Source organism: Cebus imitator, unplaced genomic scaffold, assembly GCF_001604975.1.
Source record: "Cebus imitator isolate Cc_AM_T3 unplaced genomic scaffold, Cebus_imitator-1.0 Scaffold47, whole genome shotgun sequence".
In the NCBI taxonomy this organism is placed as follows: Eukaryota; Metazoa; Chordata; class Mammalia; order Primates; family Cebidae; genus Cebus; species Cebus imitator.
This window is the reverse complement of record NW_016107362.1, coordinates 744,733-766,390: the sequence shown is the minus strand read 5'-3', so window position 1 is coordinate 766,390 and position 21,658 is coordinate 744,733. Positions and strand designations below refer to the sequence as shown.

General features: G+C 35.2%; 1 protein-coding gene and 1 long non-coding RNA gene across 3 annotated transcripts in view; one reads left to right on the top strand and one right to left on the bottom strand.

The window, feature by feature from the left end:
* KLHL5 (kelch like family member 5) overlaps positions 1–21,658 on the top strand; it is an 86,124-nt gene that overhangs the window by 16,240 nt on the left and 48,226 nt on the right. Inside the window, exons 2-3 of one of the 2 annotated variants that reach the window (XM_017527264.2) lie at positions 3,963–4,436; positions 16,773–16,955. In XM_017527264.2, coding sequence (XP_017382753.1) covers positions 4,057–4,436; positions 16,773–16,955 — 563 coding nt within the window. In that variant the 5' untranslated portion in view covers positions 3,963–4,056. The remainder of the gene's footprint in view (positions 1–3,962; positions 4,437–16,772; positions 16,956–21,658) is intronic. The other variant, XM_017527265.2, reaches the window with a different exon arrangement.
* The window catches only part of LOC108303451, a 16,806-nt gene continuing 5,481 nt past the window's right edge, over positions 10,334–21,658 (bottom strand). Inside the window, exon 2 of the long non-coding RNA XR_005199998.1 lies at positions 10,334–10,527. This is a non-coding gene — a long non-coding RNA (uncharacterized LOC108303451). The remainder of the gene's footprint in view (positions 10,528–21,658) is intronic.

Genomic DNA, 21,658 nt, shown 5'->3' with positions numbered 1-21,658 from the left:
CATAGTGTGATAATTTATTGAGCTGTACTTGTGATTTGGACACTTCTCTGTTCTATGTGAAACTTTATTATTAACTTTTTTTTTTTGAGACAGAGTCTTGCTATGTTGCCCAGGCTGGAGGGCAGTGGATGATCTCAGCTCATTGCAACCTCTGCCTCCCGGGTTCAAGTGATTCTCCTGCCTCAGCCTCCCGAATAGTTGGGATTAAAGGCACAGGCCACCACGCCCAGCTAATTTTTTGTATTTTAGTAGAGATGCCATTTCACTGTGTTGCCCAGGCTGGTTTGGAACTCCTGAGCTCGGGCAGTCCTCCCATCTTGGCCTCCCAAAGTACAGGCGTGAGCCACCGTACCTAGCCTAGTTTTTTGAGGCAGAGTTTTACTCTTATTTCCCAGGCTGGAGTGCAATGGTCCAATCTCAGCTCACTGCAACCTCCGCTTCCCAGTTTCAAGCAAGTCTACCTCAGCCTCCTGAGTAGCTGGGATTACAGGCATGTGCCACCATGCCTGGCTAATTTTTTGTATTTTTGGTAGAGATGGCTTTCTCCATGTTGGCCAATCTGATCTCTAACTCCTGACCTCAGGTAATCCACCCACCTCGGCTTCCCAAAGTGCTGGAATTACAGGCGTGAGTCCCCACGCCTGGCTAGCGACTGGCGTATTTTTTAAATTTTCTTAAAGGTACAGGCAATTCATCTGGAAAACAGAAAAAATATTTCTAAAACAAGACAAATAACAATTTAATATCTGTAGAAAACAGTTTCGACTTGAGGGGGAGGAAAAGACAAATAGCCCAAGAGAAAAATAGGCGAAGGATATAAGTAGATAGTTCAGAAAACGAGATGTCAAAATGGCCAGTATATGAGATACGCTCAGTAGTTCTCTGGAGTTAGAAGAATTATAATACTCATCACTAAGTGTTGGGCCTATGAAAATAGATGAGAAGGGTACACTTTTCAAAATTTGAATTTTAGGAAAGTAAACTATTCAAATTTAAAATACACATATCTCAGATTAGGCCAGGCATGGTGGCCCATGGCTGTAATCCCAGCACTTTGGCTGAGTCGAGCGGATCACCTGAGTTCCAGAGTTGAAGACCAGCTTGGCCAACACGGTGAAATCTCATCTCTATTAAAAACTCAAAATAGCTGGGCGTGGTGGTGCGTGCCTGTAGTCCCAGCTACTCAGGAGGCTGAGGCATAAGAATCACTTGAACCTAGGAGACAGAGCCTGTAGTGAGCCCAGATCGTACCACTGTACTCCCCGCCTGGGTGGCACAGTTAGGTTCTGTCTCAAAAAAAGAAATAAAATACATATATCTTCAACCCAGCAAGTCCCTCCTGGGAATAAATTCTATAGATATAAAAGCCTCACAAGGATGTTTACTTCAACGTTATTTTAATGGCAGAAACCTGAAATCAACCTAATGGCCATTAGTAAGATAATAGTTTAATAAATTGTGTTTTACAGTAATGAAATATCATGTAACTCAAAAAGATTGTTAATTTATATTTTCATGTATATGTAAAATTAGGTGAGAAAAGCAAAATGCCAAAAGATGAATACAGTATGATCTCTCTTACAGCAATAGTAAAAACTCCTATGTGTGTGTGTATGTAAGTTTGTACATGATTTATAAACATGGAGAGAGGTGTGAACGGCTACATACACCAAGCTCAATGTCACCAATGATTACCAGGGGAATGAGTGGAAGAGGATTGACAAAATAAAGGTATCATCTTGCATTGCAAGATGTTTGCTATCTCTGGCCCCTGCCCACTCAAATGCCTGTAGCACTCTCCCATCATTCCAATAACTAAAAATCTACCACCCCCACCCCCCATGTTCCAGAAGCCTTGAGGACCAAGTTGGTGCTTCTCTTGTTGAGAACCACCTAGTAAGAGTAACTGAAGTGTTTACAAAGATGATAGTGACTGAGCTAAATCTTGAAGGATGAGTGGGATTTTTAAACCCACTCTCTGGGAGGCAAAGAGTGTTATGAAAGAGGGAACAACATAATGTAGACTGCCTTGACTGATGAAGTGGCGTGTCTATGTTGGAAAATAGAAATAAAGTTGACTAGGTAGAGTGAAGTTAGAAGGGTGTTGAACAGAAGGAGTCAGACAAAGGTGAGAGGAGAGGGGAAAGTGTCATTTCTCTCTCTAATGCGTCCCACATAGTACTGCCAAGTTAATTTTCTAAAACATTGCCCTGTTCAACAGTCCACTCAATAATGCCTTTCCTGCATGCTCAAGGCATTTTACCTCATCGTATTCATCTAACTTTATCTCTTACTATACCTTAAAATTAATTAGGTAAGGCTGGCTAGCTGATCAAACTGATTATTTCCTACTTCCTTGTCAATATGCTCACTTCATGCTTTTATTAATGTCTTTTTCTATAAAAATCTATCATTCTGCCTAAACAAAATTTTGATATTCTTAGCAGCCTTCTTCCTAATGAAACTGGCCCATAGCACTCCATACCATCCTGATATCACCTTTCTTTCTTACAGTTTTTATGTTTTTTTCCCATAATATTTAGCATGAACCTATACTTGGCTTTTTATGCTTCTCATTCGTGTTTCACTGAATAATTTGTATTCTCCTAAAGAGTTGTGTGAGGTTAAGATACATGCCTCAGAATATTTTTGTAAGCCCCCAAAGTAGTTTCTGTTTTTGTTTTTTGATCATCCTAGATAGGCATTGCATTTTGTATGAAATTAGCTGATTAAGCAGTAAATACTGAACACCCTGAAAACTCAAATTGCGCATTGATAGATCACACTTTAATATTGCAGTATTTTAATGTTTCTTATTTTAACTTACCAAATATTTTGTATTTGGTTCAATAGCTAGATTTAATTATTTTGGGGCTTAGGAACCAAGATGGATATATCTCTGTGTCCCTGGCAGTGCCTAGTAGATTGCATTGTTGACAATAACTACTCAGTATTTTTGAGTTTGATTTATTTTATTTGCTTTATCAATTTGCCGTCACTGTAACCTTCACTGTAACCACGTTCAAACCATTGTTTTGTTTTGCTAACAACAGAGGCCACCATTAGGGCATTTGTACACCCAATAGTCCTATCCCAGTCCTGGTACCTTTTTGAGCCACACTTTCCTTTTCCTAAGTAATGTCATAGAAATTTGGATATTATACTAACTGGCAGTGGCCCATTTCTGCTTATAGAGAAATCCTGGCTTCAGTTTATTTGAAAAAAGAGTATTTGTCACATTTTGACCCTTTGTAGTTTTCAAACTTTTTATTCTCCTCATTATTCTTTGTCTGAGTGAAATCTTACCCACAATCTTACTATATTAATTAGATCAATTTGTTTTCTGAAAGGAGAAGATGGGGTGAAGGCAACAATCTGGAGCCCCACCTTTGTACTCCCTTTTCCTTCTCATTGCTCATCCAAAGAGCACAGCTTGAAAATCACTATAACTCATCTAATTTTACAAATGCTTTTTAAAATACTTGTTTTGTGGTATTTCACTTAAGGACTTAGTTGAGAAATAGAAACATTTTAGTTTTAAAGTGATTTGTTTTAAGTACAAAGGGAAATGCTATGGAATACATTTATTGTTTCAGCAATAAAAGAGTTAATATACTAAGCAGCAGAGACTGAGATACTGCAACGGGATAGTGTTTTCTGTCTCTGTCATTTGTGGTTTAAGAAAAAGGGGGTGGTGTTCTGCATTTGAAAGGACTTTAATGAATGCTGTCAGTGTTTGTGAGACCTAATGGTCAGTATGGGAAAGGAGAGCCTGGAAAGTGGTCTAGCTGCTTCAGGATAGGTGGATGAGAGTTTGCTCTGATTGAACGGAATGTTCCACCGTGTTTCATCTTTATTCATTATCCTTTGTTCTTTAAAATCTGATATATTGACATAAAAGTAATTGTAGATATATGTATGAATGTGATTTATTTTCCTTTACATCTTTTTGTTGTGTACAGCAGGGCATATACTTCTCTTGTCTTGGTTGGATGCACAAATCTGTGTGCAGTGCTTTTTGCCCGTTGCCTAGACGATCACTTGGTTTCTCTGAGGATGTCTGGTTCTCGTAAAGAGTTTGATGTGAAACAGATTTTGAAAATCAGATGGAGGTGGTTTGGCCATCAAGCATCATCTAATTCTACAGTTGACAGCCAGCAGGGAGAATTTTGGAACCAAGGACAGACTGGAGCAAACGGTGGGAGAAAGTTTTTAGATCCATGTAGCCTACAATTGCCTTTGGCTTCAATTGGTTACCGAAGGTCCAGCCAACTGGATTTTCAGAATTCACCTTCTTGGCCAATGGCATCCACCTCTGAAGTCCCTGCATTTGAGTTTACAGCAGAAGATTGTGGCGGTGCACATTGGCTGGATAGACAAGAAGTGGATGATGGCACTAGTGAAGAAGAAAATGAATCTGATTCCAGTTCATGCAGGTTGATTATTTTCTTACTGTTAGAAAAGGGGTGTGGGGGGTATATCTCTATAATGTTTTAAAATAATTTAGTATTTATTATTTAAAGTCTTATTATATGTATACATCTGCATACATATATATAATATCTTGGTATGAACATGTACTTCTGCTGGGATTTTTTTTAATGTTCTAATATTCTGTAAAATTACAAAGACAACAAATAGCATTCATTTTGAAATATCTTGTGTTCTATATATAGATCTGCCTCAGCTTTGAAAAAATATATAGTAGTAATTTTATGTGTCATTGCCTGTGGTTTGCTTCATTCATTAACGTTCTGTATTCATATCAAAACTACAGAAGACATTTCTATAGTATGAAATTTTATGTGACATTTTAGTTTATAAAAGATTATAGTCATTTTTTAATTAAATGAAATGGAAAGGTTTTACAAAGAGATGCATATTGTAGTTACCAATTTTTGGACACATTTGTAGTTGTCAGTAATATTTTTCTTATGGTTATTCTCTTTGTCCTGTCTGTGTTACAGCTCTCCAGACTAATATAGAGAATCCTAAGTAACATGTCTCTAAGATGACAGCTACTAATTCCTGTTACCTTCACTTTCACTGAAATGTGTGCTATTTGGGGAAATGAAGGACATTTCCTTCAGGAGAGTTTAAGGGAATGTAGAGGGGCTAGATGTGATTACCTGGTGAAAAGGGGATAGGAAGAAGGGGAAATCAGAAGAAAAATAAATAAAAAGATGGTAATTTTATAATGATTTTATCTACCTTTGTCTTGGAATCTGACTCTGTCTTTGAAATGCATTTTCTTATTAATCAGTTTAAACTACAATAAGATATTATGTAACAAGTTAGAGCATGAAAGTCATCTTTCTAAATCATCTTCATTCAAAAATTGTTTTAAGTATTTAAAGGCAAAAATAGCTTATCATTTGTCTAATTTGATTACTATATTTTTCTTTTAAAATTTCTGTGCAGCTTTTGATAACACTTCTGATTTGTAAGTTGGTTATTAAAGATGTAGGCACATAGGGATTGAGACAAAATGAATTTATATATTTAAGTATCTCTTACTTGAGGATATTTACCACGTTTTTGTCTTATAACCTTAAGAACTTGGAATTGGAATGATAAAAAATATATAGTCTGGTTGTCTGCCATCATTTGCTTAATGGAGAGGGGAATATCTGTATGTAGGTAAATAGTGTATTCAATTTAAATTTTTTAAAATTAGTTCACGACTTGGCATTATCTTAAGGAAATAGAAGCCACTAATAATTTAATTTGGACATCAATTGAGCTAATATGGTTTCATTGTTTTATATTTTCTTTGAAGACTTGTTGCCATAAAGAGAACAACTTATATAGTAAAAGATTCATTATTTTTGTGGAGAACCAAAGAGTAAATGGTTCATTTGAAAGTAAATATATCAATAATATTTTAACAAAATTAGAAAAAATAAAACATTCATTTACCAACATAAGTAAATTCACATATAGAACTCTTAACATGTATCTGCTACAGGAGAAATTATAATGTGAATATAAAATTTTTATACGTGTATAATCTTGGAAAAATTACACACACACTGGTTACTATAATTCCTTACAACAAAGGTAGTTTGCATGGCTAATTATTATTTAAATAAAATTAAGCTATTCTTGAGTATGCATACAGAAATATTTTGGTAGGATATTCACTATGAAAGAAAAATATTGTCCTTTTTTGACTGAGAGATTGCTATGTGCATTCTTCAAGAATTTTAAATTGACATTTTTAATTTATAGGAGATATAAAAATAAAATGATATTTAAAAAATGTAAAATAAATGAAATTGTTTAAAAAAATGCTACTCAAGAAGACTCATCAAAGTAAGATGGATGTAGACAGTTTACACCTTCAGTAATCAAACTGTTCCAAAAATAAAATTTCAAAAATAAAATGTACTGCAAGAAAATGTTTTTGATTTTTAGATATGAGGAGAAATATGTCAAAGCAATTTAATATTTCAGATGGTTTGAAATTTCAATCTTATTACAAATAAGAAAAAAAAATTCAAGATTTTAGAAATGTCCTTTGTGTGTATATTCTTTTTCTCCATTTTTTTCCTAGATTAAATAGATTTAATTCCTACATCTTCCTTCAGCCCCCTGGCTCTGAGTCTTTGACCTTTATCATAAAGATACATTTATTTGCCCTCAGCTTTTTTATTAAGTGAGCAGTCAGACTTCTCTAAGTAGTTGTCCATCTACTATAAACAAATCAAAGCCTATCACTGTTAATGTCACATTGACATTCATCAACTTTTTTTTTTGAGATAGCGTCTCACTCTGTCGCCCAGGCTGGAGTGCAGTGGCACAGTCTCGGCTCACTGCAGCCTCTGCCTCCCAGGTTCAAGCCATACTCCTGCCTTAGCCTCCCAAGTAGCTGGGACTACAGGTATATACCACCACAACTGGCTAATTTTTGTATTTTTAGTAGAGACGGAGTTTTACCATGTTGGCCAGGCTGGTCTTGAACTCCTGACCTCATTCTGGCCACCTCAGCCTCCCAAAGTGCTGGGATTACAGGCGCAAGCCACCATGCCTGGCCTCATCAATTTTTTTTATGTAACTTTAGAATAATTCTTTTTCTTATATAATATTTGCAAATAATGAAATATATAGTAAACATTTTGAGCATACTACAGATTGATATCTTAAAATATTAAAGACAATTAGGAAATACATATGATATACTAATTATTTGTTTTAAGCATCATAATATTTACTTAGATTTCAGAACTTAAACTGAAATTTTGAGTTATTAGAAAAAGGGGAAGACAGCTAAGTGGTTTTACATACTCAGAATCTCATTAGCCATGGTGGATCTGGACAGTTTAAAGCAGGAATTAAGAGGCAGCATATGCTGATCATGTTTTATCAATTGTATTCTAACAAGGAAAAATGTCTGCCTGAATCTTAGACTTCTGGTAATTTCTATTACCATTCACCTAAGTGATTTAAAAGTTTCTTGCCTTTGAACTTTGATCTTGTCTCTGTAGCCTAGCTACCTTTTCTCTATGAGAGTCATCCAAATCATTACTTTGGTATTAAAATACAAACTTAGTCTTCTTATAATATGAGGAATTTTAGATCTTAAGTAACAGAGTTGTCACCTTTTATGTGAGCAATAGGATCCGAAGTCCTTAATTGAGGATGAATTCATACCAGGGTTAGCAAAATCTATATGGTGGCCCACTATGTAACCATAGTGTAAATATGGTTTATACATCCCTTGATTTATTGGCCTTGACATCATGTCATTTTTGACATATTTTCAACTGGAAGAATTTTATTTCAAATTTCATTTATAAAGTTAGAGCTTAATATCATCAGGCTATTTTTTACTCCTTTTATATACAATTTTACTGCACTTTACAAGTACAGATGCTTCCTGACTTAAAATTTTTTAACTTTATGATGTTGATAAAGCAACATGTATTCAGTACATTCTGTGACTTGCAACGAGGTACATCCCAATAAATCCACAATATGTTGAAAAAATATATTTTCAATTTTTGATGAGTTTATCCAGATACAACCCCATCATAAGTTGAAGAGCATCTGTGTTAAAAAATAATCATTGCTGATAGTAAACTGGTGCTTCCTAACTGTGAGGCGCTGTTCTAAGCACTTTACTATATTAACTCATTTAGTCGTCACAACAAATTCTTGAGACAGGTTGCTACTATTATCAACCTAACCTAATTCTAATTTTATAGGTGAGTCAAGTGAGGCACAGAAAGGCTAAAAAACTTGCTCAAGGTTAGTAAGTAAAATAGCTGCATTTTTTAAAAAGAAACTTTATTTTTTAAGAACCATTTTACATTTACAGGAAAATTACAAAGATGGTACAGTAAGTTTCTATATACCCTCCAGCCGGGTTCCACTGTTACTTGTATCTTACGTTAATATGGTGCGTGGGTTACTAGTAATGAACAAGTGGTGTTACATTATTGTTAACAAAACTCTATTTTATTCACATTTCTTTAGTTTCTTACCTAATGCCCTTTTTCTGTTCCAGGATCCTATCTAAGATATCACATTACATTAAATCATTAAGTCTCCTTAACCTCCTCTTGGCTATGACAGTTTCTTAGATTTTACTTGCTTCTGATGACCTTGGCAGTTTTGGGAGTACTAATCAGGTTTTTGTAGAATGCCTTACTCAGTTGAGGTTTGTTTCCCCATAATTAGACTGAGGTTGTGGGCTTCAGGGAGGAATACCACAGAGATAAAGTGCCATTTTTATCACATTATATCAAAGATACACACCATTAATCTGACTTATCACTGTTGGTATTGACCTTGATCACTTGGAAATAGTTGCATTTTTGAACTCAAACAATGTTGTAGATTTCATGGTCTTAAAGAACACTGTGCTATTAACGTATTGGCTGCATTCCTCTATGACATTCGTTTAATCACAGTTCAACTGTAGCACATAGCTAATTATTCATTATAACCAGTTTCACCTTCTTTCTTCAGTTAATTCTCTTCTCTTAGTTCTTGAGAATGCCAAACTTTGCTAGGTTACAGGAATAATCTTTTAACTCACCCAGAACTCTTTTTGTTTTACTTTAAAATTTATTTTTATTTTTATTTTTTATTTTTTTGGTGTGATGGAGTCTCATCCAGGCTAGACTGGAATGTAGAGGCGAGGTCTCGGCTCACTGCAATCTCTGCCTCCTGGTTTCAATCGATTCTCCTGCCTCAGCCTCCTTAGTAGCTGGGATTACAGGCGCATATTACCATGCCCAGCTAATTTTTCTGTATTTTTAGAAGAGATGGGGTTTCACTGTGTTGGCCAGGCTGGTCTCGAATTCCTGAGCTCAAAGGATCTGCCCACCTCGGCCTTTCAAAGTGCTGGGATTGTGTCAGCCACCACACCCAGCCCCATAACTTTATCCACAGTCTTCTCACCCATCTTACTGGCTGTTTGCCTCTCTGTCTTTCCACTGCAAATATCGCAAACTCTTCTATTCCTTGGTCAGCTGATTTGCTACTCTTCAACTCATCCTGAAGGCATAGGTCCTCCTCCTCTCCCAACAAGAGGTTATCTGCATAATATCATCATTCCTCTTGGGCATTCTCCTTTTTCTTGATCTTTATGTTGTCTCTGCATCTATTGTTTGATCTGGGCTACTAATTCTGGTTCAGTTTTAAATTAAAATCCTCTAATATGTTTCCAAAGGTGGCAAAAAAGTTTATATAATGATCTTGTATCTAGAAAGGATAATATTGCATTGTCTCCCCTCTCACATATATGCCCACATCTTATGGACTCCATTGAGAATGTGACATAAGCTATGTAACCTCTCCCCAGAAAACTCTGTGTGTGTGTGTGTGTGTGTGTGTGTGTGTGTGTGTAATATATAGGGTTTAGGGAGTTCATGAACCCTCTGAAGGCTATCTGTATGCTGTATCCATCAAAGTTCTTAATTTTAAGCAACTGAAGTTGACTGGATGATTTAAACAGAAATAGGAAATTATTGAATCATAATAGTTCCCAGAACTGCTGGGAAAGCTGAAGAATTGGCATATGAAAAGGATAGGTCCTATAGTTATACAACTGACCTTTTAAACTCCAAATTCTTTAAGCAGAAAACCTGTTTTTATGCCATTTATTGCTCATATTTTATTTTACCTGTGTTTCACTTGGAACAAAAGAGTGAGGTCTTAAGTGTTTAGAATCAGATATATTAGGCATGAAAACAATGGCATGTGCACATACACACCCCTTACAGATAACTACATAACTACATAATTTGCTCATTTAACTTTGGGAAGTATATTAGTAAGGCATAGGCTAAAATGATATAACAAAGAGATTCAGAAACACAGTGGCTTAAATTAGATTAAAGTTTATTTCTCTATTACCTCACAGGTGGGCAAGTGGTCCAGGGCAGATAGATAGCTCTGCTTCATGATTCAGAGACCCAGATTCCTGTCATATTGTTTCTCCATTCTGTAGGATGTTATCCTTTCTGCATGATTGAATCTTACTCAGCTGTCCCTCAGCGTTCCAACCCGTAGGATGGACTGAAGAGAGGAAAGGGAAGACATTAAGCAAGTGACACAAGTTGCATGTATCAGCTCTGCATATATTCATTGGTCACATAGCCACAATTAGTTACAAAGGAGGCTCAGAGATAGAGTCTCAACCTGGATAGCCATGTCTCCAGCTAAAAGTCATTTATTGTGGTAGATATAAGAATGGACCTGGGGTTATAATCAACAGAGTGCAGGAACTGAATTCAGCTGAATAGAGCCCTTCAGACTTCTTTGGATATCATTTTTAAGTGAAATTTTCCCTATTACATTTTATATATGTGTATATATTTTTTTCTTGCCATAGAGCCATCAGAAAATAGAGATAAGTGAAAATGGAAAAAAGTAAAAATCACCAAAAAACCCAGCCACCTCAAAATACTGTTAATTTGGGGAAATGCCCTTCTGGTATATTTTCTATACATGTATAATACGTTTTTAAAATAAAAATCTCAGTCTTATTGGTCATACTGTTTTGTAGCCTGCTTTTTTTGCCCTAATATAATTTTTTAAGTTAGGACTCTCGGTTGCAAATGACAGAAGCCCAAATCAAACTGATTTAAGCAAAAACTAGAGATTTTTGGTTCACATAAATAATAAGTCCAAAAATACAGTCTAGTTTTAGACACGACTGGACCTAAATGATCAAATAACACCAATAATCTGTTTTTCTCCATTTCTAAATTCTGTTTTCCTTTTTGATGGCATTATCTAAGGCAGTCTTTCAGTGTGGTAGTGAAAAGGCCATTAACTGCTCCAAGTTTTACTTTTTGTCAGCTTAGCAAGCTCAATGGAAAGAAAGTGATATTTTTCCAAGAGTGTGTTCAAACATCATGAAATTGACTCTGATTGGTCTTGTTTGGGTCATGTGCCCACCTGAACCAGTTGTTATTGCCAGGAGATATGAAACTCTTATTGGCCAGGCCTTATTGGCTTCTCCACCTCTGACCATTTAGACTGAAGTAGGGGAATATGTGGTTTCTCAAAAAGTAGAGATGGGTTTTATTACTGTAAGAAGGAGGTCTGAATAGGCAAAAATAATGTCCACTAAACAACTCACCAGGCCATTAAATATTCTATATCTTTTCTAGTGGCTCCATCATTCTTCCATGTATGGATTGTCCTTTTGTTTTTTTAACCAGTATTCTGTTTTTTTTTTTTTTTTATTTTTTTTTTTCCAATATTTTTTTATTAGAAACAACCTGTGAAAAATCCTTCCTGTAGCTAGATCTCTGTACATATTGACGATTCTTTCCTTTGGACAAAAATCCCAAGGATGTTCTCATTTGAGGGTTTTGATTTGTATTCTCAAAGTCATTTCAGGAAGATTTCTATTTTAATTCTCACCAGCATTGTATTAAAAATGTCCATTTGCCCTTCCATTTCATACTGGTTATTTAAGAAAATTGGATTATTATAAACAGCATTTAACTCTCTTCACCACAGATCCTCTGGCACTATCCCAGAGGAAAAACACCCTATAAATTTCCAAATCAAAATACATTTCTCTTGAGGAGGGAATGGATAAAGACATCCATTTTCCTTAGCTCTTACTATTTCTCTTTACATAACTGCCTCGTTGCCTCCTTAGAGAGGACCACTTCCATAAAGGGGCATTTCCAACTCCTCTTCTTCCTCACCCATCTAAATGTCAAGACATATTTCAACTCTCACCTACTACTTGTTGACTTTCTAAACACTAGCCCATACTGATCTTCCCCTTTTCTGTATTCCAAGAGCAATTACATTCCAATTAAAGATGCACAATAATGGTTAAAAATATGTATTAAAACTTCTATTTATATTTTACCTTTTACATTTCTATTTTTATCTGTATATAATATAAAAATTATACAATGGTATCTATATCTTTTATAAATTAGTAAATACATATTTGGGTGTGTTCTTAAAAGTATACTGACAAAGGATATGTATCAAATTTAGAGACTGCTAGCCTATACTTAGTAACTTGTAGACTTGAATATTTGTAAAAGATGCCGAAAGAGTCATAATACAGTAAGCACACTTTTGCAAAAACATGAGTTCTGAATGCCACAGACTAGGAGTAAATCACTTAACTAGAGAGTGAGCCAAATATTTAGTTTCCAAACAGCTTTTTTCCCTACTTTTAGACAATATAACTTTTATAAATTAATTTTTAAAACTTCTTTTGAAAAAATTACTCCATTAAGAAATTCTAGGGTATATTCTGGCAATAAAAGTAGAGATCTAAATAGTTTGTAATAAAAAGGTATATTGGTCATGGTGTATATTATGTGAGCACATGTACATGTAAGCACATGTAAAATCTGGGGAATTATAAGAGTTAGAATGGCTATTTCACTTTTTCCAGTTTATGAAGCTTGACTCTTCAAATTCCAAGTCCCTTTACTAGGGAATAATATCTTTCTTAGCATCCCACAGTTTCTAACTGGTGCAGTGCTGCACATTAATAGTTGCTCTGTGAATATTTGGTGACTTTCTGTTTGATATTTGCCTCTTTTCTATGTTTAGGCATTTTTCTGACTTTAAAATTTATTGCCTACTGCAGAGAGAGACTTAAGCTACAAATTAAATGTTTCCGTGTAGACTAGAAATATTCAACAATGTATTCATTACAGTGAAAGTCTAATATAAAAGATTTGAATGATCTTATGTAATTTTTTAAAATACGGTTTATTAGTGTTATATAAATAAAACTAAGCAGAGATGTTAGATATATTTCCTCTGTTGATATGTAAAAGATAAAATGGAAATCAGAGAAATATATTTTAAATGCTTCAGGAATGGCCTATACCCAGATGTTTGTGTGGTGGGTTAGGGTGTCTACTGGGTTTGCTAAAAGCCATTTTAAATAAGAAGTATGAAATTTAGTTATAAAAATTGATAATGTCAGGGGTCTTTTTTTCTTATATTGTAAATTTATTGTTGCAGATTAAACTATGTAAAACAATGTGCTTATTTAAGTTTATAGCATGTTTTTTTTTGCCCCCATTTATTTTATTGCATTTTAGGTTTTGGGGTACATGTGAAGAACATGCAAGATTGTTGCATAGGTACACACGTGGCAGTGTGATTTGCTCAGGGATCTTTTTTTTTAAAAAAGATAACTACCCAAACAACATTACGTAAAGACAAAAGACTGTAATTACAGGCCTTCCCATTGGCCACTGAAAAGCAGGGTTCTACTAACAGTAGCTTACCTCGAGTGTGTGCTTACTCAGTGCTAGGTCTGTGCATGCATTATATCATTTAATAATCTTCCCTTGAGGGATCCCCTAAAAGACAGTACTATGTATTACTTATTTCTTTTTTACTGTTGAAGAAAGCCTTAGAGAAGTTAAATAACTTGTCCAAAATTATACATAGTGAGTGACAGAGTGAGAGTTGAACCCAGGTCTATAGGACTGTAGACCAGAACTGCACAATGGAACTTTCGGCATTGATGGAAATGTTCCATTCCGTATCTGTACTGTCCAGTTTGGTAGCCACTAGCCCCAAGAGGCTATTAAACACTTGAAATATGACTAGTCCAACTAAATAACTGAATTTAAAATTTTTATTTAAATTAAAATAGGCTCATAGGAGTAGTGGCCACTGTATTGGACAGCACAGCTCTAGAAACCTCCTAAATGTGCTTAATCGCTCACCAATACCTCCTTAATTCTCTTTGCCTATTACATGCTAAACAAAAGATGTAATAGGAAAAAGAAAGTAAGGAAGTGTTACCGGAGGTGCACCTGAGCGTGGGGAGTGCCAAAGAGAGACATGGGTCAGCATGCAGCACAAAGTTAAATTAGGAGGAACCAAGTTATGGTTCGTACAGGAAGGTGACTATGGTTAATAATGTATATCCCTCACCACAAAGAAATGATGAATATTAGAGGTGATTAATTTGCTAATTAGCCGATTTGAGCAGGTCATAACATATACATGTATTAAAACGTCACATCGTACCCTATAAATACATATAATTGTTATTTGTCAATAATATTAAAAATAAAACTATTTTTAAACTATGATGTTCAAATCTCACTTCAGACCTAGTGAATCAGTCTCAGGGAATGAAGCCTTGAACACTGAAACTGAAATGTTCCCTGGGTTATCGTGACTTGTTTCAGCATCTGAACCAAAATACCCTGAAAGTTCTTGACAAGAAAATTATTAACCGGGCATATGCCAACATCAGAAGTAGCCTATAATAGCAGTGATGATGGTATTACAAAGTTCTTTTATTCTTTCAAAACCTAATGTTGATTAGCAACTGTGTTAGATGATGGCAATTCATCACTGGAGAAACATTCAACTAATTTATTTGTTTAATCATTACTTATAATTTGATATGAAGCACAAGAAATGTGATACAAAGAAAGAAGTATTTGATTTATTTACTTGTTCTTGAATTTATGGCTTATAAAAATTAGGTATTATAATTTTCTCCCCTCCTTAGGTCACTAATGCTCTTATAATCATTTGTCAATATTTTAACAGTATAAAACTTTATTGAAAAATATTTTAGATCTTCAAATTATTCATCAAAACCACCATTATTTTTTTGCTTATGTTATAGTGTCTCCTAAATTTTAAAATGATTTATAATTCTCATTTATTTGTATAAACAATATATTATTACATACTATACAACCTATTTTTATAATAATGATCTTAAATGTGAGTATTACTTGACTTGGATTTTCCAAGTCATTTCATCAGTAATATTCATAGTGTACAACACATCCTTTCTAGATAATGTACATTTGACTTCTGTTGTCATTATTGACAATTATCCTCCAAGAGCATTTATCTGGTGCCCATGTTTGTGTGGTACTGAAAATAAATGGGACTGGGAGGATTTAGGAAGGAATATTTATCAGTTAAGGCATTGTTAACTTCTAAAACAGATAAATCTTGGTTCAATGTAAGTGTTCTTGCTTGAGTGATCTTTTATGTATTTTACTTCCTTGTCTAAGTCTTCAGTCCTCTCCATGCAACCTGTGGATAGAGAAAGAAAATATGGAAAAGACATACCTCTTCTTAGCCACTTTAAGGTGAACTGTGTGCTGTAACAGTTCATTTCCATAAGATCACACCTATTTGCTAGAGAGGCTGAGAAATGCAGTCTAGCTATATTCTCAGGGGCAAAAAAAAAAAGGATATTTTGGTGAACACATAACAGTCTCTGTCATAGCCTTGTCTCTGCTATGAATGAACTCTGACTCTTGGCAAGGAACTTAATCTCCTTGGCTTCTGTTCCCTTTACTTTAAAAGTAAGAGATCTGATGACTTTTTCTTTTTTGTTAAGGTTATTAGGTAGATGAACAAGATTCTTTTAAGATACAGTGGGGCTTGATTCAACAAAGCATTTGTCACAACCATAATATCCTTAAAAAGAAGATCTGATGAGAAATGAGAACTAAGTTATAGCACAGTCAGTGGTTTTATAGTTAATTGCATAACCAGCTGACTTTGATTACTTAAGTGATCCTGGAGAGAACTGGTGGTGAGGGTGGGGGAAAGTGTACTCAGGATTTCATTCTTAGTCCTCATCTTTTCACTTTTTCACAATTTTTATCAGTAAATCATATGAAAACAAACATAGAATTCAGACTCTTCAAATTATAATTTAGAAATTTCAAATAATTTTTTTAGACAGCTGTATTAGACTTTATCAAATTGCTTTAGCGTGTAATACAAGTTATAGGTTACCTGGGCATTTGAGGACTGGACAGAGAACCAAAAGAATTATTTATAACACTGTTTTTATGACAGTATATTTTTTAATGAACTGTGGAACATAACCCATTTTTAAGTAAAGGATGACTTGAATTTGTATCTCCAAAATAACTTAATTGCCTTTCTGCCTTCAAAGATGAGAATGATCTCTTACATCCTTAAATATAAGGTTAGGGGAGATATGGTTATCAATATGAATATAGCTTAGGTCTTTGTCAGTAGAGACATTGGCTTTAACAGTGAAAAGACCTCACAAAAGGATACTGCAAAGTAGTGTATAGCAATTAATTAACAGTTTATATTCACTCACAATGTTTGTAAGAAACATATGACTTGAGGCATCATAGATTTTAAGAGACAAAAACAGTGAATGATTATACATTAACATTGATAGGTACCATTGATTTCTTCTATTACATTTAAAGGCTTTCAAAGGACTTAATAGGAAAGATATTTTTAATATGACAGTGATATTTCAAAATGTGTGTTTTTTTTCTTTTCAGGACTTCTAATAGTAGTCAGACATTATCATCCTGTCATACTATGGAGCCATGTTCATCAGATGAATTTTTCCAAGCCCTTAATCATGCCGAGCAAACATTTAAAAAAATGGAAAACTATTTGAGACATAAACAGTTGTGCGATGTAATTTTAGTTGCTGGTGATCGCAGAATTCCAGCTCACAGGTAAATTGTTTTCTGTATTTCTGTATGTGTGAAATATTTCCTCGATAATTTGGTTATGTATATTGAGGTAACCTACTTCAATTGACTATTATGTTTTGGGGAAGGGGTGTAGTTCATGGGATTTCCACCCAAAAAATAGTTCAAATGAAATTATTACACATTTGGTGATCCTCAAAGGGTCATTTTCCTGCTGTAAAAGCACAATAACAAAACATACTGGCCTCAGATAGGTTGGTATTGTTTTGTATAGACTTCAGCTGCTAAAAGAAGCTTTTATGCCATATTCTACCTATTAAATACTTACAGTAAACTCAATGGAAATTAAAGCTTGTGGATATTTAGAAGAAGAAAAGCTGGTGAATTAGAGTAGCACAAAGTCTTAAGAGTTTTTAAAATAGCCACATCTATCCCAACTTATGTTTGCTGATTTCTAAGAAGTAGGAAAAGCAGTGCTAGGGAAAAAAAAGCCTTTACTACAAATTACATATTATTTCTTGAAATAAGAAAATAAAAGAGCTGTTTAATAAAGAATAATTCATTTTCATATAATTCTGTATTCATTTGTTCATTGTTAATCACCACTATGATTCTCAAAGGCTTTGTTTCTTTCTTTTTTTTTTTTTTTGATGCCTTCACTAATTAACGCTCTGTCCCAAAGATTTTTTTTAAACCTTCCAAAATGAGATAACATCGCAAAAAGCCTTCTAGATATTGGCTTAGGCAAAGACTTCATGACCAAAAACCCAAAAGCAAATGTAACAAAAACAAAGATAAATAGATGGGACTTAATTAAACTAAAAAGCTCTGCACAGCAAAAGAAAGAATGTGAGTTAACAGACAACCCACAGAGTGAGAGAAAATCTTCACAATCTATACATCAGAGAAAGAACTAATAATCCAGAATTTACAAAAAAAAAAAAAAATCTTCACAATCTATACATCAGAGAAAGAACTAATAATCCAGAATTTAAAAAAAAAAAAAATCAGCAAAAAAAAAAAGTCGTATCAAAAAGTGGGTTACGGACATGAATAGACAGTTTGTGAAAGAAGATATACAAATAGCCAACAAGCATATGAAAAAGTGTTTAACATCACTAATTATCAGGGAGATGCAAATCAGAACCACAATGCGATACCACCTTACTCTTGCAAGAATGGCCACAATCATAAAATCAAAAAATAATCAATGTTGGCATAGATATTGGTGAAAAGGGAACACTTTTACACTATTGGCAGGAATGTAAACTAGTACAAACACTACAGAAAAGTGGGGAGATTCCTTAAGGAACTAAATGTTAAAAAAAAAAAAAAACAAAAAACTAAAAGTAGGTCTACCGTTTGATCCAGTAATCCCACAGTACTAGCTATCTACTCAGAGGAAAAGAAGTCATAATATGAAAAAAGATACTTGCACACACGTTTATAGCAGCACAATTCGAAATTGCAGCCCAAATGCCCATCAGTCAAGTGGATAAAGAAAATGTGGTGTATACATATATGGTGGAATACCACTCAGCCATAAAAAGGAACAAAATAATGGGATTCTCAGCAACATGGATGGAACTGGAGACTTGTTTTAAGTGAAGTAACTCAATAATAGAAAACCAAACATCACATGTTTGCACTCATAAGTGGGAGCTAAGGTATGAGGATGCAAAGGCATAAGAATGATACAATGGGCTGGGTATGGTGGCTCACGACTTGTAATCCCAGCACTTTGGAAGGCTGAGGTAGGTGGATCACTTGAGGCCAGGAATTTGAGACCAGCCTGGCCAACATGGCAAAGGTCTGTCTCTTCTAAAAATAAAAAAACTAGCCAGGCGTGGTGGCGTGAACCTGTAATCCCAGCCACTGGGAGGCTGAGTCTGGAGTATTGCTTGATCCTGGGAGGCAGAGGTTGCAGTGAGCTAAGATCATGCCACTGCACTCCAGCCTGGGTGATAGAATGAGACTCTGTCTCCCAAAACAAACAAGCAAAAAGAATGATACAGTGGACTTTGGGGACTTGGGGTAAGGGATGGGAGGGGAGTAAGGGATAAAAGACTACACATTGGGTACAGTGTACACTGCTTGGGGGATGGGTAAACCAAAATCTCAGAAATTATCACTAAAGAACTTATTCATGTAACAAAACACTACCCATTCCCCAAAAACCTATTAAAATTAAAAAAAAAATTTTTTTAAACTTCCAAAGTGGAAATAAAATCATTAGGAAGAATTGGCTTGGTCTTACAGTTTTCAGTGACTCAATTAGCATACATTATTGAGATATTACTGTATACTGTGACAGAAGTCCAGCTTATGAACATGGGTTTGTTAAAAAGCTATTTCAACCTGAATTTCATAGAGGCACCTCAACTTCTATTTCCAAAACTGAACTGATTACCCTACCTGCCATGCTTGTGTGAGCCATGAACATGTCATTTAGATGACTGTTGCAAAAGCCTCATAACTGATCCTCCCTTCCTCCACTCTTTGCCCGTACATTCTGTTTTAACATAGCTACCTGAGTGATCCTTTAAAGTGGAACTCAGATTCAGTCATGTCTTTGATCAAATCGTTCATTGACTCTTCATGTCAGTAAGTGTGAAAGACAAAGTACATGTAATGGCGTACATGATCCAGCCTCCTGTTACCTCTCTAGTATTCTGTCCTATTGGTCTCTTTCTTGATCAGTCAGCGTCAGCCACACACAACCTCTTGTAGTTCCTTGTGTGTGCCAGGCATGCTGCTCCTGCCTTTGGACTTTTGCACTATTTCTTCTGCCTGAAGGCTGTTCCCAGATACCTGCATAACCAAATCCTAAACCACCTTCAAATCTTGGCCCATGTCATCTTCCAGTGAGACGACCTATTTAAACTCACCACGCTTTCCCCATTTGCCTTTACCCTACTTTTTCCCCCTTAGCACTTATCACCTTTTAATATACTATAGAATTTACTTTTACTGACCATTGTCTCCCTACCCTCTAAATGTAAGAATCCATAAGAGAAGGGATCTTTTGTCTTATTTTGTACCCTGATGTATCATTTCAGGTATCTAGAACAGTACGCATTGTACACACAGTAGTTACTGGACACACCTAAGTGTTTGCTCATTAAATGAATCAATAAATAGGCAATTTTCGGAAGGAGCAATCTGAATGGCCAATAAACATTTGAAAAACCTCACTAGCAATCAGATAAATGAAAATTGAAACAAAGAGATACCATTTAACACTTCATAGATGGCCCAAAATTTTAACATCTGACAATATTATGGAGAAAATGTTAGTCTTATACAATGCTGGTGGGGTCTAAATTGGTATCTTACTCTGGCAATCTTATGACTCAGCAGTGCCACTCATGGGGAGGGAAGAAAATGGAATTAGGAGAGACCCAACGATTATCTGTATCATAATTTTTATTTTAAAAATGAAAATATTTAAAATCGAATCAAGTGTGCTGACACAGAAATATCTTCAAGACATTATCCAATGAAAAAATGCCTGTTTCAGAAATACAGCTGGGTTCTATGACTCACACCTGTAATCCCAGCATTCTAGGAGGTCAAGGTGGGCTGATCACTTAAGGCCAGAAGTTTGAGATCAACCTGGCCATCGTGGCAAAACCCCATCTCTAATAAAAACAAAAAAATTAGCTGGACGTGGTGGACATACCTGTAATTTCAGCTACTCTGGAGGCTGAGGCAAGAGAATTGCTTGAACCCAGGAAGCAGAGGTTGCAGTGAGCCGAGATCATAGCATGGCACTCCATCCTGGGAGACAGAGTGAGACTCTGTATAGAGTTAAAAAAAAAGGATATGTATCATTTAAAATTTATTATATATGACTATCAAAAACTTAAGAGATAGAGCTAATGTATTTTATAATTATAAGAATAGATTTATAGTGTTATTACAACATAATTTTTAAACAAAATACAGACTAAAATAATAATAGAATATTGGCTGGGCACGGTGGCTCATGCCTGTAACCCCAGCACTTTGGGAGGCAGAGGTGGGCAGATCACCTGAGGTCAGGAGTTTGAGACCAGCCTGGCCCACATGGTGAAACCCCATCTCTACTAATCATATAAAAATTAGCCAGGCGTGGTGGTGCATACCTGTAAATCCCAGCTACTCTGGAGGCTGCCAGAAGAATTACTTGAACCTGGGAGGCAGAGGTTGTAGTGAGCTGAGATTGCACCACTGCACTCCACTGTCTCCAAAAAATAAATAAGTAAATAAAAAGAATATTATAAACATTTAAAACTTGCTAGCAAAAATCATTTTCAAATGTCTACCATATATTCACTACTTCTATAATTAATTTTTTTAAAAAGGCTTAGGTTATTTTTAAAAATGATAATTTTTTTAAATATATGTATATTTTATTGCATTTTAAGTTCTGGGGTACATGTAAAGAACATGCAGGACTGTTGCATAGGTACATACATGGCAATGTGGCTTGCTGCCTCCATCCTCATCACCTATATCTGGCATTTCTCCCCATGTCATCCCTCCCCAACTCCCTGCCCTGCACTGTCCCTCCCATAGTTCCCTCCAACAGACCTCAGTGTGTGATGCTTCCCTCTCTGTGCCCATATGTTCTCATTGTTCAACACCCACCTATGAGTGAGAACATGTGGTGTTTGATTTTCTGTTCTTGTGTCAGTTTGCTGAGAATGATGGTTTCCAGGTTCATCCATGTCCCTACAAAAGAC